Source organism: Oxyura jamaicensis, chromosome 3 (genome assembly GCF_011077185.1).
Source record: "Oxyura jamaicensis isolate SHBP4307 breed ruddy duck chromosome 3, BPBGC_Ojam_1.0, whole genome shotgun sequence".
NCBI classification, from domain to species: Eukaryota; Metazoa; Chordata; class Aves; order Anseriformes; family Anatidae; genus Oxyura; species Oxyura jamaicensis.
In genome coordinates, this window is record NC_048895.1 from 3,021,089 (window position 1) to 3,048,070 (window position 26,982).

General features: G+C 40.8%; 2 protein-coding genes across 4 annotated transcripts in view; one reads left to right on the forward strand and one right to left on the reverse strand.

The window, feature by feature from the left end:
- The window catches only part of VRK2 (VRK serine/threonine kinase 2), a 46,757-nt gene extending 20,024 nt beyond the window's left edge, over positions 1 to 26,733 (forward strand). The window contains exons 7-14 of one of the 3 annotated variants that reach the window (XM_035321595.1): positions 3,171 to 3,303; positions 13,009 to 13,129; positions 16,079 to 16,137; positions 18,393 to 18,571; positions 22,579 to 22,752; positions 23,075 to 23,248; positions 23,954 to 24,048; positions 26,190 to 26,247. In XM_035321595.1, coding sequence (XP_035177486.1) covers positions 3,171 to 3,303; positions 13,009 to 13,129; positions 16,079 to 16,137; positions 18,393 to 18,571; positions 22,579 to 22,752; positions 23,075 to 23,248; positions 23,954 to 24,028 — 915 coding nt within the window. In that variant the 3' untranslated portion in view covers positions 24,029 to 24,048; positions 26,190 to 26,247. Of the gene's footprint in view, positions 1 to 3,170; positions 3,304 to 13,008; positions 13,130 to 16,078; positions 16,138 to 18,392; positions 18,572 to 22,578; positions 22,753 to 23,074; positions 23,249 to 23,953; positions 24,049 to 26,189 lie in introns of all 3 variants that reach the window. The other 2 variants (XM_035321596.1, XM_035321594.1) reach the window with 2 other exon arrangements.
- Positions 26,381 to 26,982, reverse strand: part of FANCL (FA complementation group L) — a 28,908-nt gene continuing 28,306 nt past the window's right edge. The window contains exon 14 of the mRNA XM_035321597.1: positions 26,381 to 26,515. Within this exon, the coding sequence (XP_035177488.1) occupies positions 26,480 to 26,515 (36 nt within the window). The 3' untranslated portion in view covers positions 26,381 to 26,479. The remainder of the gene's footprint in view (positions 26,516 to 26,982) is intronic.

Sequence of the window (26,982 nt, forward strand, 5' to 3'; positions counted from 1 at the left end):
CCCTCTCCTCGTACGTTTTTAGAACGCACACACACCAATTACTCCACTCCCCCTTCCCACCAAGTTCTGAGGAAATTCAGAAGGGCACGCTGTGTTACACTATCGAAAAGTGACAGCTAGCTATAAAAAACTATATATCTTTTTAATGATGAAAGGGCTATAATGAGAATTGATGAAATTAAATTAATGGTAATTTAAAATAATGTAGACGTTTTAATGATGATTGTGGCAAGGTTGTAGCAGGGCATTGCTGGTTTTGTGCAGGCTGAAGGGGATTCTTTTTGCTGGGGGCTTTCCCTTGAGAGGCTACCAGCCCTTGTGTGATTATGGAAAAAAATCTGTCCTGAGAGCTGGAGCAGTGCTATGTGGCTCAGCCAGAAGCACGCTGAGCCATGGCACCCCTGACCAGCTTCAGGAGCAAACTGCTGCACTCCCAGGTGTTGCCTGTGCGTGGCTTCAAGAAGTCATTGCTACTTGGTTTCCATGTCTCACCTCCTTCAGTCAAGACAGGATAACCTAGAACTACTTCCCACTTTTAGGCTGGTTGTTTTTTTCAGTAGAAATTTAAAATTGCTCTGCTGATACTACTACTGATGGATTTTTAAGTTTATCTGTTGCTGAAAAGCAACAAGGGTATGTAGTTACTAAGGATGAGACCTGGTAATTTGTTACTAGGTGCAGGTTTAACTACTAAGTGTTTGTGGCTACTCTCCTGCTGCTAGGCTACTCCGAAAGACCACCAAGGCTGGGCTGCTGTCTGTCACCTTGCGTAGCATTCGCAGCCCAGGCAGCAGCAGAGAGCTGTCAGGGCTGCTTTCTTCTAATGGTTAAAATCTCATTTGAATTTAAGGCATAGCCTGGCTTTCTAAAAGTTCACCCCCCCCCCCCCCCCCCCCTCTGGATTTCATCCTATTGTACCTGACCAGCTGTCGGTACATGCCAGCAGTCGGTAGTCAAGCAAAATCCAAAATGTGCTCCTTAGCTGCGGAAGAATACATCTTCTGGCCTGCTCTCCTTCCCAGCCCACAAAGCAGGCAGAAGTCTCGCAAAACTTGGCGTTATGGTACTTTAAATTAGCTCTCGCACGGGCTGTGGGCTCAATTAGGACAGGTACCAGAGCATCAGGAATACGCAGGAGAGTAAATGCAGGAGAAAATCAAATTGGTGAACCCAACAAAGTTTATGCCTTGTCCCAGATTTTCTCAACACGTGTACAGTCTTTAATCTTGTATCGCGGTTTTTATAGTCTGTCAAGTGAAAAACGTCGTCAGTAATCTTAAAAGCCATCAACCTGCAGGAAGCAAGCGCTGCATCCCAGCTTACACGCTCCAAATAAGCACAGATCCTGCAGCAGAAACAGTAAAACCAAGAGACCAGCCATCCCAGGATCTGAAGCTGCCTGGAGCACAAACAGGAATCAGTAATTCAACAGAATGTGCTACAAAATAATGCGTTGTGTTTTCTTGAGGGTTTTTTGTTTGTTTGTTTTTCCTCTACCAGGAGTGATGTAATTAAATTAAAAGCGAGTGCTAGAGGAGTTTATGGTAGACTTTTATAGGATAAACTATCTTTTAGCTGATGAGAACAAAAACTAAGGTTAGAGGAAGAAAAAGTTTATCTTTATAACTTGATTTAGTAGCAATGATCTCTGCTTTCAGGTGGTTCTGCTGCTGCCCCAGAGCTCAGTTCCTTTGGCAATGTAACAGCAGCCTGTAGCATTTGTATTTTATTTTGCAGTGAAAGCACCGTACTTGGGTATTTATTTTTTTTAAAAAAAGCAATTACCTAATGTGAGAACTGGTCAATGAAAGGGGTCAAAGGCCAGGTGGGAGTGTGAAAAAGAGTGAGAAAATAACCTATGGGGTATTATGGGGTGGACAGATTGTGATTAAATTCCAGCTGCTTTCAACAAGTTACTGCTTGTCAGCTGCGCTGCGGTAATTGACCATGTGCATGTATTAAGTCCACCCCTGTTGGAGGGTAGAACATGTTAATCTGAACTCCATAGAGTGGACACGTGTCCTTAATCTAAATTTTGCAAGTGGCAGAACTGACACGGATGTACTATGCTTAGAGAGAAACAGGAGCCAGATGACTTGTTTGGGGTTGTCTTGACAGGCAGCAGAGGAGCAGGGATTGTAATTCAGCTCGCCTGAGTCGCTCTGTTTTCAGTTTCAAACACCACAGAAGCGAGCATGGCTCTAAGTTTTAAGTCAGTTGATACTTTCACAGTGAAGCGCTACAAATGTCGAAGTGCATCTCCCACATACCTCCTTCAGAGCCCTGGGGCTTCCCCTCACTGGCTATTTAGGTAGCTATAGCCAAGCATCTGGGAAAAAATCACCTGTGCCAGGATGGAAAGGTGAACGAACGTGTGGCAGGATGCATTGGTGTGCTACCTTATATCCAGTGAGGCCTCTCTTTTTTTTTAATACTTGTACACTGATTTAGCATTGCATTTGCTTCAGAGTGACTTGGAGTGAAGTTTGTCTCTGTGCCTTCTTCAAGTTTAGTTTAAATTCAGGAGTGATTTACTAGGTTTGCTTTCAAGGCTGGGTGTGGGGAGCTGGTTTGTTTTGCTTTGTTTTATTGTACTCATTCTGTTTAAATAGCTGCTGCCAGTACAAAGCTGCTGGCAGTGACATTCAAGAAGAGGAGACTGCAGTCGGGTAATGGCTGCAGCCCCGCGGCCAGGGCTGGCATCCTGCGTGCTGGGGAGCTACTGCCTCTCGCTTCTCGTGGCTCTCGTGTCTTGCTGCTGACATGAAGTTGTACAGTCTCAGCTGATGGGAGATCTGAGCAGGGGTGTGTGAGCGTGTTTTAAGTGAGGAGAGAAAGGGGTCCCATAAGCAACATGAGGATACATAAAAGGCATATTGTGGTTTATGATGTCTAGATGCCCACCTGGAGAGCAGAGAGCTTAGGAACAAAATAAAAAGACTGAAATTGTGCTCGACTCTGGAATAAGAGTATGGTAGTGGAAGGATTTAAATGGGGAGGGCAGCTGTTATAGCCCCCAGTTGTACATATTTTATCCTGAGGCACCATTTGGTTTAATAAAATTTAGATCTAAGGCTGTCCTTAACCTATCAGTTTCTTAAGACTTAATTATAAAGGTTATACTTTCAAAGGACAAAAGCATTATTCATTTGTCTGTTCATGTCTTCCAGGTTTATCTTGCAGATTATGGACTTTCCTACAGATATTGTCCCAATGGGAACCACAAACAGTATCAGGAAAATCCTAGGAAGGGCCATAATGGGACAATAGAGTTTACCAGCGTAGATGCCCACAAGGGAGTAGGTAGGTTTCTTCTTTGTATTTCAGAGGAGTGATTACAGCATGAGTAATCAGGCTGTGAGAGCTGATGTATACAACAGAAGTAGTCCTGGGGATTGCTTGAGGTTGATTGGACCCTTGTGTGGTGACCTCTTCTTGTACCTGCGAACACTTCTTCAGTGCTGCTGGGGAAGGGGGCAGCACGATTAAAACCCAAAGGCTACTGCACATTTAGTACTGGAAGGTGGACTAAGATGCCCTAAGAAAAGCTTGCTGATGAACTTAATTGGTTCACGCTGGGAGTACTGGTTTGTGTTCGCTGTACTCTGCAGAGGCAGCACATGCTAATGTTGTATTATCAAGGAAAAATGTTTCAGGTCTGCACTGTCCTTTAGGGAGAGCTGTGTCTGAGTGTCACCATCTGTGTTATAGGAGGATATTTCAAGATGACATTCCTTCTGCAAGGAGAAAAACCTTTTCTGAAGCCATAAAGTGTTAACTTTTTTGAAATCTTTTTCCAGTAGCCTTTCATATATCTTACTTATTTAAACTCACTTTGATGGTATTGGAAACACATTTGCAGGTAAATTACATACATAGTCCTTTTATTGGATATTGATTGTACTGCCTTGCATTCCAAGGCAGACTTAATTCAACAATTCCCTAATTAGTTAAAGTCATAACCTATGTCTTGTATTCATTTACCATTAATTAAACCTTAGCTGTTTATTACACTGCAGTCCAAATCCAATAGCAGACCCATAGAGCCATGGAAAAGGGAATGGGAGGTCAATATCGAAAATATATGGTGCAAAGTCCCACTGATGGCTGCATTGTTCACAATCAATATGGTCAATGCAACACAACTTTCTTAGTTGCTATGTCAGCAAGACAAAAAGTCAATTCTAATGTTATGGTAGTGAAAAAATGGTGATTATTGAAAAACTTTGACTCTTGCTATGAAACAGTGTTTTTGTTAACTTTTCTTTCCCTTACTCCCCCCTCTCCACCCCAAGATCCTCTAAAACAAAAGGAATAGTATGCTGTTGCCAGTTTTGCTCGGATCATAGTGTCACAAGTGATAACTGTAGAAATTTGTGCTTGTTAATAGCTGCTGAACTGTTACCTTAAACTAATACTTTCTAACGAGTTTTAGTTGGCACAAACAACTGTATATTATTGCTTTTTCTATTAAAAGGACCATTGACCATGTAATGTAGAGGGTCTTGATAATTTGCCGGCGCTGTTAAAACCTGCAATCGTTTAACTCTGGTCATTAGGAAAAATGAAATAAGACTGTCAAGTATTTGCTGCTAAGACAATTGCATGATTTCACCTGCAAAAAAACATTCAGTGGTGAAGAAGGCATCTCTTTCAGCTTCTTGTAGCCCACCCAAGCATCCTGTGCATTTTCTGGAGTTCTGACAATGGCTTGTTTTCCTGGTAGTGGTTGTGTTGATGTGGCTGTGCACTAGTGTTTTATGTGGGCACCGTCTGAAGAATAGGTGGAGGCTGGAGTGTTTGGGATTCAGCAGTCGGATAGTTACAGTAGCTAGCTTGTCTAGCAGCCAGGTGTCTGTTGAGAAATCTATGATTACAAGACAGGTAATTCTTTTTATTTGAGAAAATTGGGAAATTTAACAGGCATGGGTGGTAAAGAGTGTGCACATTCAACTCTAAGTTAAGCTTTTGTCTTTAGTAAGCTGTGGGGTTAGATTCCCCCCTCAAGTAGCTACAGCCATGGTGAAATTGCTGCAAGTTGAAGGACTCCAGAAAACAAAATATTCAGCAAGGTAGCTGCAGGAGGGGGGTTTCCCTGATCTTACACTTGAAAAATTTATGCTTGCTAATAGCTGCAAACAGAATATCTGCAGATTTTTCTGTTGTTCCTGCCAGAGAAGCCTGCAGAACACAGTATCAGATCTGGTATGCTGCAGAGAATCCAAACTGTTCACGTTGAATGCCTCAGCTCTGACTTCGTAACAGCCTGAATCCATTAAGGTCAAATTACCAGTTTCTGATTTGCAGCAGGTCTCTCAACATCCCAGGGAAAATGTGCATCTTCAGTGACTCCTGTCAGAGATCACACGGGCCCAGATGGCAAAATACAGCGACTGGTTTCCCTCATCTCATCCCTTGTTGTGACCTTCAGAGTTGCAGAGATGTTTTAGGATGCCAAAAGACTTCCAACAGTTTTGTAAGGGCTTCTCAACAATCTCCTGTACTCCTGACTTGTGACTGAGTCTCAGCACAGTCTCAAGTACAAAGTGAGATGAGGTGCTCTTCTGAAGTGTTTGAAGACCGCATTGCTGTTGGCAAACCACAGCCACGTAGACAACCTTAATTCTACTTTGTTACCTAAATTTTCAGCATGGAATATTTTTTTTATTTTAATGCTCTTGGAATAGAGTTCAGTTTTTTAAAATGTTATTTTACATAAATGAGATCCTTTCCAGAGGGCATTTCCTGAGTGTGTGTAGCAACATAAATGTCTCAAACCTCCAAACCCCTATACAGTACCAGTTCTGTATTGAGCTAGACAAATGAGAACATTTTGACTTGCTCTGGTTTTCCTCGTCAAGTAGCTACCTGAATATATACAAGGATTTGAGGTACGTGTTGAAACTTAAAATTATGAATTTGTTGCTTACAAAAGTGCCTCTTGGCAATGCTTGAAGATGATAACCTCCGTGCACAACGCCAATCAAATGCAACCACTTCCCACTAATACAAGTCAGAACTGGAGTTTCCGTGGCTGAATCCAGAGATTAACCCAGCTGCATTCGTGTCTATTCCCCAAGCTCGCCGTGGAGCTCGTTGGCTGTAGAAGTTTTGCAGTCCAGCAAGACCCAGAAAGGTTCACTTTTGGGCGGTATGGTTAGTCTGTGCTCATCTGACAGCCTCCGGTGAGGGTTGAGAGGGATGTGAATTGCATCTGCAGCCAGGTCAGCTTGGTGTGGGCTGCCGGGGCTGCTGGCCCTGTGTGGGAACCGAGGGGGGATCCCACGAGGCGGGAGAGGCTGGGATCAGCTGCCCTGCCGTGTCCTGGCTCCTTATGCTGGCTCCTCCTTTGTGTTGCAAGCTTTGCACAGCTCACACGTGCCCCATCTCAGGGCACCTGTGTGCAGGTATTCACTGCGACCTCGGTTACATCCTGCCCATACCCACAGTTCATTTTGTGCCAGGCCAGGGCTCAGGCTGGGGCTTTGCCATCTCACACCATCAGCAATCTGTTTTCAGTGGATGTGTCTCTTTGCAAACGTGTGGCCAATAAGCGTCACCAAAGAAGGCATCGTTCTGCAGGGGTTTTTAGGTTAAAACCCTTTTTAGTTTGATGCAAATTCCGTATGGCACAACTGCATTGTTAGTTTTCGCATAGCATTTTAGTGTATTCATTTTTAAAGACCATACTGTATAAACAGTATTACATTTTTGTTTGTTGATTGATAATTAAAGAGAATTATATCTGCACCCAATGTACGTTTAAAAAATTGTTACATAGTTAGTGTTAAAATGTAATATTTGGATCGATGCCTCTTATGGATTTTTGTAGATTTTCTACTCACTGAGGCATGCAGTCAATACCTAATTTCTCTGGAGATATACTGCGCTTAACATATTGAGTTTTTTTTTAAATACTCTAGTCCTGTGCATTGAGTGCGTAAGACCAGTTCTAATTTGCTATCATTGATGAGCATAAAAGTACGAACTGTCTATGAATACCCTCCTGCATATATCTGCTTGCCAAGGATTTCGGGGTAACTCTGCCCTTCCTTTTAACAAATACTTCACCGTAACTATTAGTAGTTCTGCGATCTCTCACGTTGGGTAGGGCGCCTACCAAAATCCTTGCAGGACTGATACTGACATCTAAAATAGCAAAAGCTGCTTAAGACAGCAGGGGTGCCTTCTGACAGGCTTAAGGATAAGCAGAGCATCTGAAGAAGTTTGCCTCAGTAAGGGCTACTTTGGCGTTTGGCAAATCCGTTTTCTCTGAGTGGGTCTCATTGAGCCAAAGGTGTCTCTGTGTATTTTCATGTCCTGCCTTGGGGAAGGCAGCTGCAGCTATCTGCGATGCCACATTTTAGCCAGTTCTTTGTGCCCAACACATGGGGTTATTGCAGCACACGTGCCTCGAGGTCCCCCCAGATGCTCGTGTGCTGTGTTAGTTCGGGGTGTGCAGGCATCGGGCTGATCGAGGAGCAAGCTCGGCGGTTCTTGCTCTCCTTTTCCCACTGGTCTGAGAGAACTGTTGCTGTTGATACAAACATAGCCCGGTGCTTGTCCATTTTCACTTTCCTTTTACATTCAAGGGACAACTAGAATACCTGCAGGCTTCATTTTGTGAGGAAGAATGTGCAGGAATATAAACGCCTCTGCCTGGAAACAAATTCTTTCTGAGCCTGCATGGCTTCTAGAGAACTTCAGCTCTAAGTGGCTCTGGATCAAGAGGTTTATTTGGCGTCTGTCCATGTACAGTTAGGAGTCAGAGGGAGCCTGCTGCATTTTTTTGTCGGTCAAATGAATTATTGATTTGCTGCAATTTGGTATGTGCTTCCTGAAGACTGTGTGCAGGACAAACTGTAAATCCAAAAATAAAAGGAAAATATAACTGGTCTGGTGAAAAATGGGTGAAACTTTGCAGTGTAAAATAAATAAAAAGATGTTTTAGTTTCTGAATGTTGGATTGGAAATGTGTCCGCAGCAGAAGAGGGGGAGCAGAAGGTCATTGTAAGTGAAAGAAGAGTCAGGCTTTAGCAAGGAGAAGAGAAAAGATTGAATAGGTTCTTGAAACCACCTCTACGAGCTTATTCTGTCCTGCCAAGAATGGCCAGAAGTAGCAAAAATAAGATGAGCATCACCGTTTCCAGCACAGCTGTTGAGTGTGGCTTGGAACCGGCTGTTTTATTTAGTTTGGGTTTCTCATGCTCTACACCAGGAATTCAAAAAGTTAGTGAACCCCAAGGCTGCTTGTCAGCCCCTTACCTTTGTGATGTATTTTTTCCGTGCAGATGTAAAGGAGGAGTAAAGCTTCCCGTCCCCAGCCCCTGCCGTACATTCTCCTTAGTGCAGCCTTGGGACCTCTTACATCTGACCAGGTAGCCCATCTCTTGCCACCACCAATTTGTCTCCCTCTCAGACCTGATGGTGAAGTTCCCCAACATTTTCCCACTACATAAACTTCTCCCCCTCTGAGTCAGGACCCCAGCCCTCTTCGGCACCTCCCATCTCACCAGTCCTGCTTTTTATCTGCTCCCTGCCTATGTGTAGAGGAGAATCCTGCCGCTGGCCACGCTCTTATTGCAGCTGCAGCAGAGCATGATGGACGCTAGCGGTGCACGAGCTAGGAGGCTCTGCAGCGAGGTCCTGTGCTCGTGAGCTTGGACGCGGCAGGACAGAGGCAGGAGTGTTGCTGCTTTTGTGGCTCCTGAGGTGAGTTAGGCATCCCGGGGCCGGGGCTGCCGGCCAGCTGTGCTCCAGCTGCAAGAGGACGTGAACCCTCAGGACTGCCAGGCTGCTTTTGGCCCCTCTGACCACCCGCAGTGGGCCAAGAGCTCCAGGGGCTCCTGCCAGCGCTGCAGCATGCTTTGCGCCTGTCAGCCATCCAAGCAGCTGAGTGTGTGGCTGCGGGATTCAGGTTTGGGACAGGGACTGTGGCTGGCACGGAGGAAGTTGCTCATTGCCATGCCCCAGGTTGAGTTATCTGGAAGGGTTGTAGTCCAATTGTGGCAACGCTGTGTTTGCACTGGATTTATTTTTCTTTCCAGCGTTGCATGGTGGTGGTTGTTATCGGTGAGTACTTGAGCAAAGTGCCAAGCTAACGGTGCAGAACTGTACATGAGGGAAGGAGGGACTGTTCCTGGCCCCTGCTGGCAGCACTCCTGCCTGCGACTGGATAACTCCCTATAGAATGGCCTGCAGGCATTAAAAGTCATTTAACTTCTTTCTTTTACTGTATTTATCTAACCTTTTTCCTGTAGCTGTCGGCTCGTTTCAGTAATTCACTGTACTGCTGCAGCGAACTCCCTGAGACTGGCCGGTGCGCTGGGGAAGCGCTACCTCGTTATTGCATCTTCTGGGCTTCCTCTTCCTCCTGCCACTAATACTGGAACTGGTTTTTGGCAAATCTTGTTTGTCTGCTTTTATCTTCTCAACTTCAAGTTAAAAAAAAAATAAAAATTGTACCACACTTAGTTCATTTATTAAAACATTACAATGAGACGTTTTTTAACATAATTATATTTCTCCATGGCCATGTTAATGCTCCTTTCCTTTATGGGCATTTGGATTAATGGCTCTGCTATGAGTTATATTTGTTTGTGATTTAATATGAATTTGTATGCTGTAATGTCACTGAGAATTGGAGATTCCACTGCACGTGGACACAATACAAGCAACTAAAGCGATCCTTTTTATGAGAAGCTTCCAATCTAAAGAAACACTAAGGGTGAAATTATAATGTAACAGTGCTAATTAAAAATAATAGAAAAAACATTTCATCTCCTGCTCATTAGCCTCCTAGATCTCTCAAAAGACTTGACAAAGTTATCTGAATAAGGTCCATGGAGGAAAACTCCCATTTCACATGGGTTTAAGATGAGCTGCTTGGGAGCAGTGTAGCATTGAGAGCATAGCGTGGCTGCTGTGGTATCATTTATGTTCTATTTTGAAATAGTCATCTGAATTTATATTAGGGCTCAGATAGCTGCCAAATCCAGTATACGAAGATACATAATATATTTTCTTCTCAGGGTGAATTGCTTCAGTTACGTTATTCTGAGTTATTGTTCAGCCCTACGCCTGCACGTTGAGTATGTGTTTGTAGTGCGTATAAAACTTCTGATGGGCTGACTCTGATTTCATTGACGTGGTTGTTAATTCATTAACTTCAGTGGAGTTGTCCCTGATTTATTTTGGCAGGAGTGAGGACAGAATCGGGCCTTAAATCTTCAAATTAAAAAGTTAAACTATAAAAAATTGTGAAATAAAATACTGCCAACACGTTCCTGTTAAGCAGTATTTCAGATGAGACTAAAATAATAATAGTAAATAATAAAATTCCTAGTTAATAGAAAACCAGAAATCAAGTATCTATACAGAAAGAAAAAACGACAGATTTTTAGTCTACAGTGAAATAACAGAATTTGATTTAAATCTTATTTTGAATATATGCTCTTGTAATGGTGCCAAGTTATCAAGCAAAATTGTTGTATTTTTGCCTGGCTATTGCATTTGAAAATGAAGCCAGATTCACATTTCTCAGTTGCTGTTTATCAAGGGTTCTTGTAATCTCCAATTATAGTAGCAGATTTATTTTTCAAGTAAACGTATAGTTGAAATTTATATATGAGTGCTTTATTTGGGTGAAAATCTAATTATTCCGTTGGTTATAGATCATATTAGTTCATTAAAATTAGCTGTTTGAATACCTTTTTGTACTAGAATCAAAAAGATTAAAAAAGTTGAGGAAGTTAGCATCTCTAGTACTGAGCTGGGAGAGAAGCAGAGAGAAAGAATAAGCTCGTACAACCAAGTAATCAAACGCTGACATTTTCATGTGGATCTATGAAAAACACATGCAAAAGTCTTTATGCAGTAACACTTGCAGTGACCTGGGAGATAAAGTGATACGGGAATTTACCATCTCTCTGTAAAACATTTCCCCTTTTATTTTCAAGTGATGTATGGCTCAGTTACACGTGTGTATATTTTTTTCAGTTGACTGCTGTGGCTTTAGGAACATATTGGTGGAGCTTTACTTGCACCCATCTCCCCGTTTGTGGTCGCTTTGCTCTAGCGTTAGCTGGGGAAGGGCTGGAAGGTCTGGCTGGGAGGAAGACGGTAATTAGTCGTGGCCAAACTGTGACTGGGAAGTAAACTTTATTCTCTGGGGACTGCTTTGTCAGAAAACCTTAGGTTAGCTCCTGAAGCCTAATTGACTTAGCATTATTTACAGATTTATATCAATTAGTCCCTGCGTGGATAGCAGTGTCCTAGTATAATTCTGACAGTTTTTCTCAGAAGGCCACTTTACGTAGCCCGTCTTACGCAAGCAGGTGCCAGAAAAGCACGGAGTGAAAATTAGAGGATCTGCAATCAAAAATGCTGGCTTATATGGTTCTAATCTGGAATTGCCATAATGGAAAAAGGAGTTGTGAACACATGTGTATGAATGGACTTGTTCCACAGTTAACAGGAGATTTATGGCGGAAGAAATCACTACAGAACAGCAAGTGGTAGAGATTGTGTTTTTATTTTAATACGAGAGCCAAGTCTTGCATTAGGACATGGTTGAATCTAGTGCAGAAAATAAACGACCCCCGAGGGACAGTGTAGTGTTCTGTTAGGTTGAAGGGCCTTTAATAATCCCATAGTCTAATAGCAGTTCAGATAGAGAATGCATGAGAACTTATCTTCTGCTTTCTCAATAATGCGTGTACGGTAACAAGAAACAGTTAGGATGTGTTGGCACCATAGCTTTTAGCAGATGACTTTTTAAATTAAAAGATAAGTTTGCTGAGTGACTTTCTGGAATTTATTTAATGAAGGCCCGTAAAATATGATATCTGTTTACAACTGGATTAGCAGCGCTATGCTCAACTACCAGTCTTTACTCTAGATAAGAAGTATGGAGCAAATCTGAAATCTTCTTTCATTCCTGGAAAGGTCAAACTCATTTTGGAAAAGCACAAATTTAACTTCTGCATCTGTCTGTCTTTAGTCTTGATAAACAGTTTGTGTTTTTGCAGGTCCCATGTTGTCTTGTCCTGCAAACTATAGGCTGCTAGTCAGATGTGTACAGAAACATGGCAAAAAATCCCCCTTGTTCAAATTTTTCAAGTTTGGCTTCCTCTGACTAGCAGTAAGCAACAGCAAATGTGTTAGTATCACATTTTTTCCCTTTCCCTTGGAAAAGTCAATATATAGATTAACTTCAGTTACTTTTCTGCACAGGAGATGTTTGTGGATAGGGCTGATTTTTGATTGAATTATATCTACTGTGTTTTTATTCTGTAGTTAATAGATGTGTTCAGGGTGTGTGGGCTGAGAGTAAGTTCTTCCTGAAATAACTTCCTTTTTGGAAACAGGTAGTGGTAAGTTCACCCAGGACTTGCTAAACCGTAAGTGTATTCGAGCCTGGGCTACAACTCTCTCTAAACAAACAGTTCATGGTACGTGTAAGCAGACAACTTTGGTGAGTAAATGTACACTAGATGGCAGTTTTGTCATATCTTCCAAGTTCAAACAGCTCTGTAGTAGAACAGGAAAGGCCATCAGTGTTTAGTCTGCACTCACGGGGTCCCTGCATGACCAATGTGGACCCCATGGACTTCCTGGAACATGTGTTAGCAATTTAGCAGCAGACATTTATTTCTTTGTTTTACTGCTTGGCTCTTTGAGAAAGTGTTGGTACTCAGTTATGGGCTGTCTGGATCATGTCAGAGGCCATGGGGATCAAGTCCATGTGACAGGCCAGACTGAGGAAGGATGAAGTTGGAGGAGGTGAGGAAAGTGACCCTTACTTCAACAGCAACAAGTCACTGCCTGTCTGTGGACTGTGGCCAAAAGCCTGGGCGTTTTAGGCCTAATACAGCTGAACAAACAAAACACTTTGCCCATTTGGCTTTTTCATATTTCATCAACAGTAGTTCAATCAACGTCTTTTCTGTTTCCTCAGAAGAGGTTCTTATTCTTCATCTTTTTTTTTTCTCCCCCCTTCTGTTTTAGCCCCATCCAGACGAGGTGACCTTGAAATCCTTGGCTACTGCATGCTACAATGGTTATGTGGGAAACTACCCTGGGAGCAGAACCTGAAGGACCCCGTAGCTGTCCAGACTGCGAAAACAAAGTAAAACTAAACCCACACGTATACATGCATGTACCACCCCCGAACCCTACAACATCCTCATCACTTAAAACACGTCTGAAAAGGACAATTTACATCCTGTAGAGTATCACCTTACAAGAGAGCTAGAACAATTTTCCTGAACAGGGAGGTGTTAGAAGCAGTTAAAGACGTGAACTCCATGTGCATATAGACCCTCTTGCACGTTTTTACGTATGTGCTGCTGCGGAGGTACAATAAACTCAGCTGCAGAGTCCAGTCATTTTGTCTGCTAGGTATTTTTTCAATACTCTTTTTAAAGCACACGTTTGTGAACAAGTGTGTGCCTTACTGCGCATGCGGAAGGGTGTTGTAGGTTTCCGTTGAAGTCCTTGGGTGCTTTGTAGAGACTGTGGTACAAAAATCTCATGGACGTTTTCTTTCAGATGTGCATTGAATGTATTTAACTTGCTATTTGATACCTAGTTTTTAGATGTTTTTATGTAGGTTTTTAACGTTATACAAGCCTACTGATGTTACAAACAATTAAATACCAAAATACTAAAGAATTTGCTTAAAATCTTTTCTTTTTCCCAGCATGACTCGTTGGAGCTTACTAAAGCAACAGAGTGTATTAGTGTTTTCTTTCACTGCTTTCACAGTTGGGACTTGAGAGAGTTAATTGTATGTGGTACAGCATTGCCTGTAGAAGGCTGTATAGAGGAGTAGTTATCCGTAAATGTAACATCCCAATTGGAGAAGGCAGCAAACTTTTAAGTAGGGCAAGTCACAACAGAGGTACACAATAGGGATAGCTGATCCTCAGAAATCAATCTGCAAATTCAGTGTGGCATCGGCTCTCAACAGAGAAAAAGGTTAGCCTGCAGACTGTGGATAATACAGATTGCATCTGTAAATGTTGACATCGTATGTTATGTTTAATATTTCTCCGTTAGAACTTCTGATCATTACACAACCCCCTGCAAGGTAACACTTACACAATTCAATGTTAAATCAATTTAATCAATCAAGCTGCTTCACTAATTCTTCCCGTGCAATTAACCCTTCAATTGCTAGCATTTTCAGGATGCCAGGCAAACATGCTTAGGAGGAAATGTACAGAAAATGATAGGGTAGATTTAGGACTAACATCCTTTTAGTTTAACGAATTAAGTTCCTTGGTATCAGGTAATGTTCCCCTTTAACTTATCTATGTTGGAGTGCCTGTGCTGTTTTTAAAGGCCGGAAATAGTCATCACCATGCAGGTGTTTACCTGGTCACTTATAAGTACGTTACTAGCACAGGCAGATCACTTCTGAGCACACCAGTCCTTTGGTGTGAGTCTGTGTGATTGGGATGAAGACGGGGCTAGGCCTGGAAGGGTGATGCATTTGGAAAGCAGGAGTCAGAGCAGGACCTCAAATTCTGCTGTCCACTGGTGGTCTCATCCCTCCCTAACAGGTTCTTAAGTCTTTGCTACCAGTACCTGGGGCAATGAGGCTGCTGTGCATGGCTAAAGGGGTATTTAAGGACTGCTGGTGTACTTGAGATCAGAAATGTTCATGCCACAATTGGAGGGGAGTCTCCATTTGAATTAGAATTTAAGCTAAATAAAAGGAAAATGTGTACATTTAAATATTTAATTCCCCCAAATTGAAAACCCTCCTTCTGACATTAAAGAACAGCTCCTGGCGAGACTAAAGGTATGTCTAGCCTTGGATCCTGGTTTGAAAGATTGTCAGGAGTGCAAGGTCTTAAGAATAAGAAAAGGAGCTAAAATACTTTTTTAATGAACTGTGTAATTTTTTTCTTAGTTGAGATTATTTGTGTTTATTGCATAGGAAAACAAAGTGACTGCAGCGTGAAGATGTGCATTCCAAGTAGCTACACATTAAATTATCCCATTCCTCTTTCTGTTTGTTACAAAATGCCAAGCCTACAGAGAGAGCTTCACGGGGTGGGACTCACAGGCCTGACCTTGGCAGCATCCCTCTGTTACCACGGGGTCTCGGACCGAGGAGTGCTTGGTGGATTCCATCCTTCAGACTTGTGTTGGCAGAACTTGGCTGAAGTTCGGGTCTCAGGGAAGCTGTTGCATGCCAAACCAATTAATTTGAAATGGCTGGCTAACCAGATTACGGAACTGAAGATTATTAGCCTGTGTACCCCAATTTATGCATCCTGTTCCTTGTTAGTGGACCTTTATGACTCCTTAAAACAAAACAAAGGATCCTTTAAAAGCATTAGCAGCTAGGCTGCACTAATAGATTTCGCTCAGAGCAAGGGGGCTGGTGCGTTTGCAGGCTCCTCCAGGTGCTAGGAAATTGGGATACATGCCTGCTCAAAGATGAGAGCTGGTATTACCTCACCCATCTTTTAGGGTGTGATTCATTCTGAGCTCCGATTATCTTCGCTATCTCTGTTTTTGGATAGATTCTTTATTTTATTTTATTAATTGTATTTTATTTTAACTTTGCACAGGACTCACAGAGGTTTATCCTCCCTTTCCCTCTCTCTGTCCCTGCCTTGCCTGCTTGTAATTTTGACAGCCATCACCCAGCTGCCTGAGAGTCTGTATGGCAGAAAGAATCTGATGTTAAATTACTACTAGGCAGACCAGAACTGCTTCTTAAATTTCCAAACACAAATATTAATCATTAAGCTGAAATTAGAACAAGCTATTTCAGCTCAAAGGAATTTATTTTCTCTCTCTAGAAAGCTTAAAACATCTATGAAGGAAAACTTAATGTTAAAATGCTGCAGGCTAGGTCTTGCTGAAATCAGCAGTCTCTAAAGAGTTAAAAACATAGCTGGTAAGAGGAGATCTTGTTTTAAAAGCAGAACTGTGAATCATTAGCTATCCCGGAGGTCCACTCCCTTTGGAATTGAGACTTGCTGTCTACCTAAATCCCAAATGAAGAATCACCTGCTCCAAAACCACATTAAATTGTTGCACTCTCATGTTGTTTCAGACTTATGGATGAGCTCCCAGATTCGGTGATGGAATGGAATTCTTCTGGAAGCAGCTGTAGTAAGTGTGCTCACAGTGTCTACCATACAGCTTTTCAGTCTGTTACAAAAAACACTTAAATGTCTTACTTTATTTGGGGGAAGAAGAAGAAAAATAAAAGTAACACAAATTTAACCAACTCTTGAATTTCAATTATTAAAGTTCATTGCTATGCTTTGCACCTTTAGGCAGATGCATTCAGATGAGTCACGCAGTGCTACCAGTCTCTGATCTTAGGAGTATCCGAGTCAGCAGCACCTGACTTTCCTATCGTGCAGCTCAGTTCTGTTGAGCCTAGAAATCAAACTCGGGACTCGGCTTCTCCTTTCCTTTTTTGCTCCCAAAGTCCTTTGATGTCCTGTCCACATCCTTACTCTCCTCCCCAAGCTTCCCTCTCTTTCCTCTGTCTTCCTGTGTTTACTTGCTGAGTTAGTTAAATTCTGAGAAGGTAGCTGCGGCTTCTTTCCTGCACATGGAAGAGACCAGGGTGAGGTTTCCACTATTAGCAGCTTTTTACGAGGTTCGGATGTGTCCCTTGCCAGATCCAGGAATATAGGTTTGGTAATGAGCATTAAAAGCTGAGGGACGAGGGAATTAGTAAAGAAATCTCTACAATGCTCAAAGATATGTTCTGTATTAAATAGGGTATTAAGATAACAAATAGTACAAAATATTTGTAATTCATGAATGGAGACGTTTGGAACAGTTTTCCTTTATCCTATTTGTGTAACATCTGGCACTACAGTGGAAGTTCTCTGGATCCATGTATGTCCAGCATAATTCAGCCTGCTGTATCTGTATTTAGCTGATAACAAGGTAGTTATGTAATACTCCTTGTTAGATTGAATGTCAGACTCATTAATTTAGGGTGTAATTTAATTGAACTAACAATTCTGACTTCAGTGGAAGTGGATCCTGCCCTTCATGCACAAGCTTATTATACTTTAAGCATTTTTAACCTGAAGGCTTGTTTACTGCAGGGGCAGAACGTAAATTTCTGGATGAGTTGAATGCTGGTCATTCTACAGTAAATGATTCTTGATGCTTAATGATACTTAATGATTAAGGATACTTAATGCTTTATTGCAGGAACTTCTGTTGCTGCTTTCCTGCATTATCCCATAAGCAAGTACTAGGTAGATAATACTGGCACTGCGGGCTAAATTTTCAGCCCTCGTGAGCGGCAGTACAAAAATCATAATCAATTTCGTCTGTGATGCATGCGATAGAGTGACATAAGAGATCTCAGCCACATGAAATCCAGGGTGTCAGGAAGCAGTAACTATCCTAGAACAGAAGGAACTGTCTACAAAAGTTTTATCACGTAGTATTTTGAGTTTGAAAAAGCAAATGAAGGCGTGGTTTGTCTTGTTGTACGTCTCTTCGGTGAAATACACAAGTAGTACAGGGAAAACCCCTTTTTGTTTAGGGAAAACACCACATTTCCTTCAAAGGTCAGGATCTATTTAGGTTTATTCACTTATTTTCATAACATTTCAGTATTTGCATGATTGGAATGCAGGGCATATTACATACAATATATTCATGATGTACATACATATTTAGTAAATTTTTACTTCTGGGATTTTACCAGATGCTAATATCTGGTGAAGCACTTCAGTTTTAGGATACACTTGGGTCTTCAACTGAAATAAAAGTTTGACAACCCGCCCCCCCTACCCCCCCCCCCATGTTTTCCTAATAGCATTATTTCTGCACATTCAGTGGTTTCCTTGTTTCTAGAACCACTCAACAGTGATAGCAAAATAATGCTGCTGTTAGACCATATTAGTATGTAAACAAAACCACTATTTGTCGGAGTATTAGAAATAAAAACAAAATTCTGCTATTCTCCAAAGCATTCTAAGGATAATACCTATGCAGATTAAAACAGAGTTGTTGAGACTATTTAATATTTAAAGTGGTATTACAATCCTTCAAATATAAGCAGCTTCTGTTTTGTACAGAACTGTCCAGTATTTGTCAATGAAGTGTTTTGATTAATTATGTTTGGATAACTTGCAGTACCGCACAAATTACTGCATATGCATAACAAGAGATAGCACTTAAGGGTTAGCTTGTTTATCCAAGTCTATCTCTTCCTTTTCTCATCTTGTAAAGACAAGATACTGTCAGCTCTGTTTTGAGTGTTGTCTTCAGCTGAAATTTTGTCATCTTGTTTGGCAGCATAGGATTGGCAACCATTTGGGAATTAAATTCTTTAGAAGTTCTAGGTCTACACCAAGTGAAATTTACATTTAAAATACACTCCACAGGTGAACTATCCAAGTTTTTGGCATGTGTTTATGGCTTAGCTTATGATGAGAAGCCTAAGTATCAAGCGCTCAAGAAAATCTTGCTGGATGGATTAGAGTCAAGTGGAACTCGCTATGATGGCCCTCTGGAATTTTCCACTGCAGGATGCACACGAAATCGTACTGCTGAAGCGTCAAAAGTAAGTAAGAGAGTTCTGGGATTATTTCCGAAATTGTTGCCTTTTCTTTTGTAGAAGAGGAAATAGTTTAATATTGCAAAATGAGACTGACACAGCATTTCTTTTTGCCTTAAATACATCGTGTTTGTTAATTCCTGTTTCCCCTGGCTTTGCTAAAAAGTGGGATGCCAACCCTTAAGGAGGAAGAACTGTCATGAGTCCTTTTGACCTACGGCCTCTCACTTCAAAGTAGTAGGTCTGTGGAGAATGATTTACTTTCAGGATAATGATGAAGTCAAGGACTTTGTTCACCAACATCGTGAAGAAAAGCCTGAATGCCAATTTTTTCCTTCTTTCCAGATTAAAAGCAAAGTTACCTTGATTAGTGAAAGCATTTAATTCATTTTCGTACTTTCAAGCTGTTCTTTGTCATTTGCTTTTATACTCCTGCAGCCACTAATGTGGAGGAGCTATTATTCTGGGATTTAACTGTGATATTGGTATGCAGTGATACACTGACGTGGAATTTGAAAACTGACAGCTATCATGTTATGTTTTCCGTTTGTGCTTTTAAGTCTGAAGCTACATGGTTAATAACACCGTGTTTTAATAAGTGGAAATTGAGGTAATTAGCAGTCTTACTGGACTTGCTGTGAAATGTCAGTCCCGGCATACCTTTGCCTTGGAACTACCCGTATGCAAAAGCCCCGTTTCTGTCTCTGATGCGTGTGCAATAAGGCAGGGTCAGGGTACCATTCATTTTTAATATTTCTGGTGAACTTTGGACCATCACAAGTGTACGTGAGCCAAGAATGCAGGATGCAAACTAATGTGACTGATAGGCTGCGAGATGAATGGTGATTCAAGTATCAGTGCACAGATGGTTCTGATTTGCTGAGTTTTGTAGCTGCTGCAACTGAAGACATAAAATATCCTTCTAGTCATAAATTAGCTCTTTGGAAGCAAAACCTTGGCACCAGAGCTTTACAACCTTCAATTAGTAGGGAAAGAAGTATTTGAATGACTGTGGTATTGACATCTGTAGGCCTGCATAGTAATCATTCCTAATAGAAGAGAATATCTGTTTGAGGGGGTTTTGCATGGCTAATTAACCACCAGTGAGAATATGTAATTTTTTCATGATCTCCTGATTGTCACCTTTCTCTCATGATACAATTACATTTTATTGTAGCAAGTGCCTCACAAACCAATTGTCAGCACTATTTACGTATTACGGAAGGCAGGACAAAAGTTCATGTTTAATAAAAAGGCACTGGGTTTTGATCTTGGTAATTACAGATACGTATTTTAGCAATTTTATTGACTTTTCTCTTTTTACCACTTTTGTCTTTTAACGAAACCAAAAGCTATTTCCGTGACAGAATTTCCATTGCTATGATGGTGACCATGTTGTCCTCGCTAATTTGAGGTGATTTTTTTTTTCTCCAGTTTGTACTGTTTTCTGAACTTAACTGAAATATCAGGCAGCTGTTAACTGATCTCCAGTGGATCTGGTGGATCTCTGGATTCCTTAGGGTTGGATACTGCATAGTAAATCTGTTTTCTTCTCACTGCCTGGTCTAAGACTTGTTCAGCACGGTGGCATAAAAGATAAAACCTCTGGACTGTAAAAGCTGCTGTAGCACTTACTGTTTGCAAGTGCACAACCCTACTGAAAAATCCATGAACGCGGAGTGTCACTTACTAGCACTTTGGTGCTGTAGGCTTAAGCAGAATTGTTTCTTGTGGCCACTAAGACTCGGGAGAGAGTCTGCATATTGCTAGATCTTGACACCTATCATCACATTTTCGGAGAACTTTTTATGTTGACTGTCTTACTTCTGGGAATAATAAGAATGCTGATGCTGTTCCAGTGATCACCTATTTTTTTTCCTCGAGTATGTTTCTTCAGCCAGCTGTGCTGCTTACAGGGAGAAGCTTCCCTTACAGTCACTGCAAAACAGCTGCAGAAAGGAACTTTCTAGGGTTATTCAAAGGACTTAAAAGGGCACTTAAATGCAAGTAGAGAGCAGGTAACTGAACTTTCTCTAAATTTATTGCTATTTTTAGAAAATCCAATATTCAATCTGTGGCTATTGACTTTGGAGAGTATTCAAGGCCCAGTGCTCCTCGGTGCTACAGTCCTGACAGTGTTCGATGGCAGGCAGGCACTTCCCACTGAAGCTCTTCGTGACGCTGTCTGCAGTTATTCTAGTTCTGACTCCTTTCATCTCATACCTCTGTGTTCGCTTTCCACCTCTCCTTTTTTCACCAGATATTCCTCCTATTAAAAAGGCAACCTAAAAATAGGGGGAGTTGCTACAAACCAACCCCTGGCTCCTCACTTCCTGCTTACGAGCAGAATCTGACTCTAGACAACCCGTCTGACTCCACTTGTACCTGTTTGGTGCAGGAAAGAGGTGATCGTGGGTTAATCCCCTTCTGAGGACCAGTAAACACCCATAAGTACCAGCAAGGAGATCCTGCAACACCAGCTCTCCTTGAAGATGATATGAGGAGGACTTGCTACAGAATTGAATTTTAAGACCCAGCTCCCTGTATAGTACATGACATTTGTCTTAGAATGACATAAAAGGTGTAACAGTGGCCACATCCTAGCACTTTGTTTCCATTACATATCAAAAAGATGATAATACGTTAATTAGGTTAATTCTCAAATTTGTTTACCGCAGTTTTTGGCACTGGATAAATACTCTCAGCTTTCTCACCTACAGTGAAAGTGCTAGGATCAGGGCCAAATGCAGTATGGTAAGGCCAGCTGACTAGTTGCTAGATTCCGTACATTTCGTATTAAAAAAAAATAATTACAACACCAACTTGTCACTTTATGAGTAATGGAAGATGGTAATTTTTAGGCATACAATAAATATTTTCAGAAGTGCTGTAAGTCCTCCTTTGAAAGTAATTTTGTAAGTTAAAGTATGCGTACATTGTAGAGAGAGCAGAGTTAGCTGTCAACAAGATCAGCAGTTCTTCCACGATGCAGTATGGTGCCACCATGCAGAGAAAACAGCTTGGGCACCCAAACCCAGCTAACTGTCAGTGTGGCTCTGAGCCTTGCCTATGTAATACCATTTCTTAAGGCTCTGGACAGTGTTATGTCCTGAGGTAGACTGACTGAAACTAGCTCGAGTTGGCATTCAGAACAGATACACCTTTCTGCTTCCAAACATTAATAATTTTCACAGACTAGAACTATGGATTTGTTCTCAAAAGGTGTTTTGGATTCAGCTCTATGAAGTGCCTACTGGCACTTTCAGTGCTGTTTGGGTTGTGCAATTTCTATCTCCTGTATGTATTTCATTTGCAGGAAGAAAAAGAAGCCTATTATTTCTTTTCTAGCTGCTATATTGAGATACAGCTGCTGCACAGAGGACCGTATGCAAACATTACAGTTACAGAGTTATTAGCATGCCAGAAGTACCAAAGGCATGTGGCATACAGCCTGTGTTTTGGCTACATTTGTCTTCCAAGTTACAAAAGCCAGAAACAGACATCATTTGATACCCCGTGCTTAGAGCAGCACTACGAAAAACTTGCATTAACTCAAGCAACTATTCACCATGTCTTCCCAATTACGCTTCACAAGACTGTAAAAGAATAGAAGACTTCACTCTTTATTAGATTACCTGGGCCAAAAGAGTATTGATTATCTTTTAGACAGTTTTGCATTTGACTCAATCCAGTGATATGAAATGTATTCAGCTATACTTAATGATACAAACAGTGACTTATTGGCTTCATTCCCAATAAAGGTTATTAATGAATATTTTGAAAGGTATAGCTCAAGTTTATTTTGTAGCATACTTCCCAAATACAGCAGAGCTCTAACTTTGTACTGCTTGAAAAAGACATTTATTGATAACTAAAATGCTGAAAACAATTCTTTTGAGAAAGATAAAAGCTTACTCTCAATCCGTGTTCTCAGAACTGAAGTTAGAACGGTTTTCTTTTTAAAATACTGAGGGATTTTTTAATAAACAAAATTGTTGCCTGTTCATCAACAGGTTTCCTTACCAAAGCCTGTGCCAAAACCAGTCCAACAGAAGCAAAAAAAGATGGAAGGCGAGGAATACAGGCGCCCAAACAAGGCCTGTACTGCGGTAACAGGCAGACGACTCCCAGATGAAGAAAAGCCAAGTAACGTGCACCGGATGCTCCCACAACCAGAGCCTCAGCAGGTGAGGATTTGGGCATGGCTGTAAATGCATGGTATCTCTGGGAGTTTGCATGCTCTGTTAGCTCTTGAAAAGGGCAGAGGAGAAGAGCGCTTGAAAAACGTCAAGCATTAAGTCCTGCATTAGGCAGATGCCTAATGGCTTGTATTATTTGAAGCATGCAACTTAGAAGCTTCTTATGTAGCCCAGGCAGTAAGTGCAGGCAAGGCGCTATCCTTACCTGTTTCCAACGTGGCAGGTTCAAGTATCGGAATGGTACCTGTGATAATGGTGAACCCTGCCGATTTTTTTTTCAGCATACAAAATTACTGTCTGTCCATCACAGGTCCACTTACCAAAGCCTTCGCAGAAACCAGTGCAAAAGAAGCAAAACAAGATGAAAGAGGAAGACTCCAACTATCCAAGCAGTCCCCAAGCTCGGGTAACACGCAGGCGATTCCAGGCGGAGGAGAAGCCAGTTAAATTGAACAGCACAGTTCAGGAGCCTGACCCACAAAAGGTGAGTTTTTTGGTTTTACCGTTGGAGAGGTGTGACACACAGGGAAAGAAGGTTGGGCTTTATTAAAATAAGAGTTTGAAAAACAAACAAAACCACCAGCACCCACAAACACAAAAGTGAGTGTATGTAAACTTGATGTTTGCCACATGCACCAGAAGTTTGTATGTGATTGCTTGGTCACACTGCTGCCAAATTAACATTCATTTAATTTTTTTCTATAGCTTTGTAGTAAAGCACTGGAACAGTGCTTATCTGTGGAACAGATAAAAGTGGTGGGAGACATCAATCTCTTCTTTTGTCCCTGCTGTTTCCTTGGTAGAAATTTGCTTTAGTAGTTACATTTTCTACATAGTAGAAAACTTGATAGCACTCTTAATGGAGTTCCTAAATTCTGACTTTTTAATCTGAGGATTTTAGAAGCTAACTAACTCACCTCAAATATTAGTAACTACTGCATAAAAGTATTGAATGAATTTCTAAGGAATGAAAAATATTAATCAAGGTTTTAGTAAAAATAATGGAAAATAGGGTACATCTTAGTGAACGTACTGTGCTCCTTTGTTTTCTACAGAGTTTATCTTAGCAAATTCAGCTGTTTCTTTCATATAGAACAAATAAACTGTTAAATGAAGACAAGTTCTAATAAGCACAAAAATGCAACTTTTAATATAGCTTTATTATTAATACAAAATTCTTTGCTTCAAGCAGTCTGCTGGTCACTGCCTGGAGACTCCGGTACAAGTTAGGAGAGTGAAGCAGAAAAAGCACACCTGTACCTGAGCGCATCAGGCAGTAAAGTGGTGAGCAGAACAATTTCTGGAGATGTCTTGGCTAGTAGCAAGGTAGCCAGATTCTGAAAAGTCTCTGGAGTTTTGACATAGTAACATTGTTTCTGTGAAGATATTCTGAGTGCTACTTCATAGTTCTTAAGTGCAAAATTAAAAAAATAAATAAGGAAAAAAGGTGGCATTCCCCCCATTTATTTTCCTCCTGTATAATTTGTTTAAAAGCTACTGATACTCCTTAAGAAGGGTGCAGATGCAGAAAGAGAGGCACGTTTGGCTTTCCAGCATTACATAGAGAAAAAGAATGAGCGGGTGTCCCTGTAACTTCTCCTGAACAGCAGGCACACCGCATGGATTGTAGCTCTTGATGCTGGAGCGTAACGTGGGGATTTGTGTTTCCCTCCTCTTTATGGAAGGAAGAAAAAATACATTTTACAGAAATAGAACTGATCACAGGTCTTGCATTTTAGATTATTATTTGCGTTTTGATTTAGCCTTTCTAAAAGCAAAGACACCGTTCCAGTATGATTAATAATGCTTCATCTATGTAGTTAAAATGGATGTCCTATAACATTTAAGAGACTGAAATGAGAAACTGGAGATGGGGAAAAAAAGGGGCAGGATTGTTAGTCTTATGTTGCAGACCTCCTCTTAACTTCTTTCATGTAATTTTGGGGATTGGTACAGGAAAACTGTATTTTATATTGTAAATTATGAAAATTCAGGAGGATACTTCATGCACAAAGGGGAAAAAAAACTAATGGCTAATGCAGGAGCTGAAGTAATGAGTGCGTGTCTGTCAAGTGTTCTCCAGAGAGCAACTCCAAGCAGTTTGGTTAGGCACCCACCTGGAGGAGTTAACTGCAGGCACCTTGCTCTGGCCTAGACGCTTGGATGCGATGGCCACCCTGCTCTTAATACTAGCAGATGACACAGGTAAAGGTCTGAACACAGAACTTGGAGGGAAAGTTGTTTCTCCCTGTTTTATCTTTTAAGGGAAGTACATTCAGGAAAACATCAGGTAGCTGCTAGGATAATGACAAGATGATGAGAAAGATTGGGTGGGTTTGCTTTGTAAGATACTGCTGGAAAGCCCTTACTGTTTAGGTATAAACAAAAAGGAGAAACAGTTCTGTGCCACAAGGGGAACACCTGAATGAGAGGAGTAGGACAAAAAGAGTAGGATGCTTGTGAGAGACAGGACAGCTGGCAAACTGGGAAAGAGAGAATGTGAAAGACAAGTAATGTCTAGAAAAGAATATGGAAACAACACAAAGCAGAGAAGAAAAAACTTATGAGCTACTGTTATGTTGGACACCATAGTAGTATCTGTCTATCACATGGCACCCATTTGTTCATGTCTGTCACTAATCTGAAAGAGGAATAAGGCAGTTGATAATGAAGACAGGAAACTTCTAGTGGGAAAATACAAATTAGATTACAAATGTTCACCAAGAAAGCTATGTTGCTATAGTTGAAATTAAGCAGGGTGTATTCACAAAAAATAGTATATTGTGAATGAGATCATGGAAAGGAAACCAAAGGTAGATATTTTTCAGACACTGTGGAAAATAAAGGTAAAATTTAAAGTTTTGCATTTGTGACAAAACAAATAGTAGTGTTTGTGGATTTATTTCAGAGATGAAAGTCAAGAAGGTAAGCTAAAGATGCCATTGCTTCTGTAGACCTAAAAATCCAACCACCCTATCCAACTGCAGCAAAGACCATGCTAATAGGATATTTATGCCATCTATCATATATCAGGAGAAGTTTAGCTTCATTATAAAATGCAAAGAGTTACACAAGTTGAAACAGCAAATTAAATTGCAGAGTACTGTCTGGGCTTCCAGTCTTTATGAACAGGAACACTGTAAAGACTTAATACATTAACATTTTTGAGAAAACAGATATAGAAGATTTTCAGCTCTTCACTTCATTAAGATAGAGTCTCTATCTCTTTAAATGGTGTTTAACCATACTTAATATTATACACTTAATACACATCGGCAAATTCAAGAGTTAAGACTGTCAGAATTGCATTGCTTTCTCCAGAATAATTTCAATACCCAGATCTTTGGCATCTTTGTTTTTTTATCTGATTTACATCTCATTCATTCAAATACCAAGGTTATAATTAATTTTTTGTTTTCCTGCAGACACAAACAGGAAGAGAATGGCCACCACTCTACCCCCAGGCAACATTCTCAGAATCCACAAAGAACAATCAAGATCAACTGTTTACTACAGATCATCCGGTATCATTGCAAGAACCTGGTCTTTCTATATCCACTATATTTAGACTTGCATTTACTGAAGAAAGATACCGCTACAGTATAGCTATACTTGTGCTTCTGTTTCTAATATTGCTTTCTTTGTCTTTTACTTGATGTCACTGTTTCGTTGACTTCTGTTTAAATGCAGCAGTGTTCCCATCATGCTGTTTTTCTCAAAGTTTCTTCATGGAAGATTTCAGTGTCAGGGGCTTGGAAAATAGATTTTTAAATAATGTAAATACGTATCTTTTAAAAAGAAGTTATCTTAGACTTTCCAAATCTGCACTGAATAGATTTACGTATGCACTAAACTATTTTTGGAATGTTTTGTACTATGAATGTTGTGATTAATTTTTTTTGGAAATTAACTCTTTGCTACAGCAACATTTAAAAGAAGTATCACTAAAGATAACAGCGTGGTATTTGATTATTGTAACACTAGTATGTTGCTAACATACTAGTTATCATAGCATCTTTTTGCTGCTTCCGAAGATCTTTCTTTAGTTAAATACCAGTGCGTTAACTGCATGGGAGTCTGAACTATTCTCTCTTTACCCCACTGAGTAAAGGAAAGATAAAAGCTACAAACTGTATTTTACAAAAGCCTCTTTACAGTGGCTTGATTTTATCAAAGCTACCATACATTTCTTAATTCAATCACTCATTTTCACCAGAT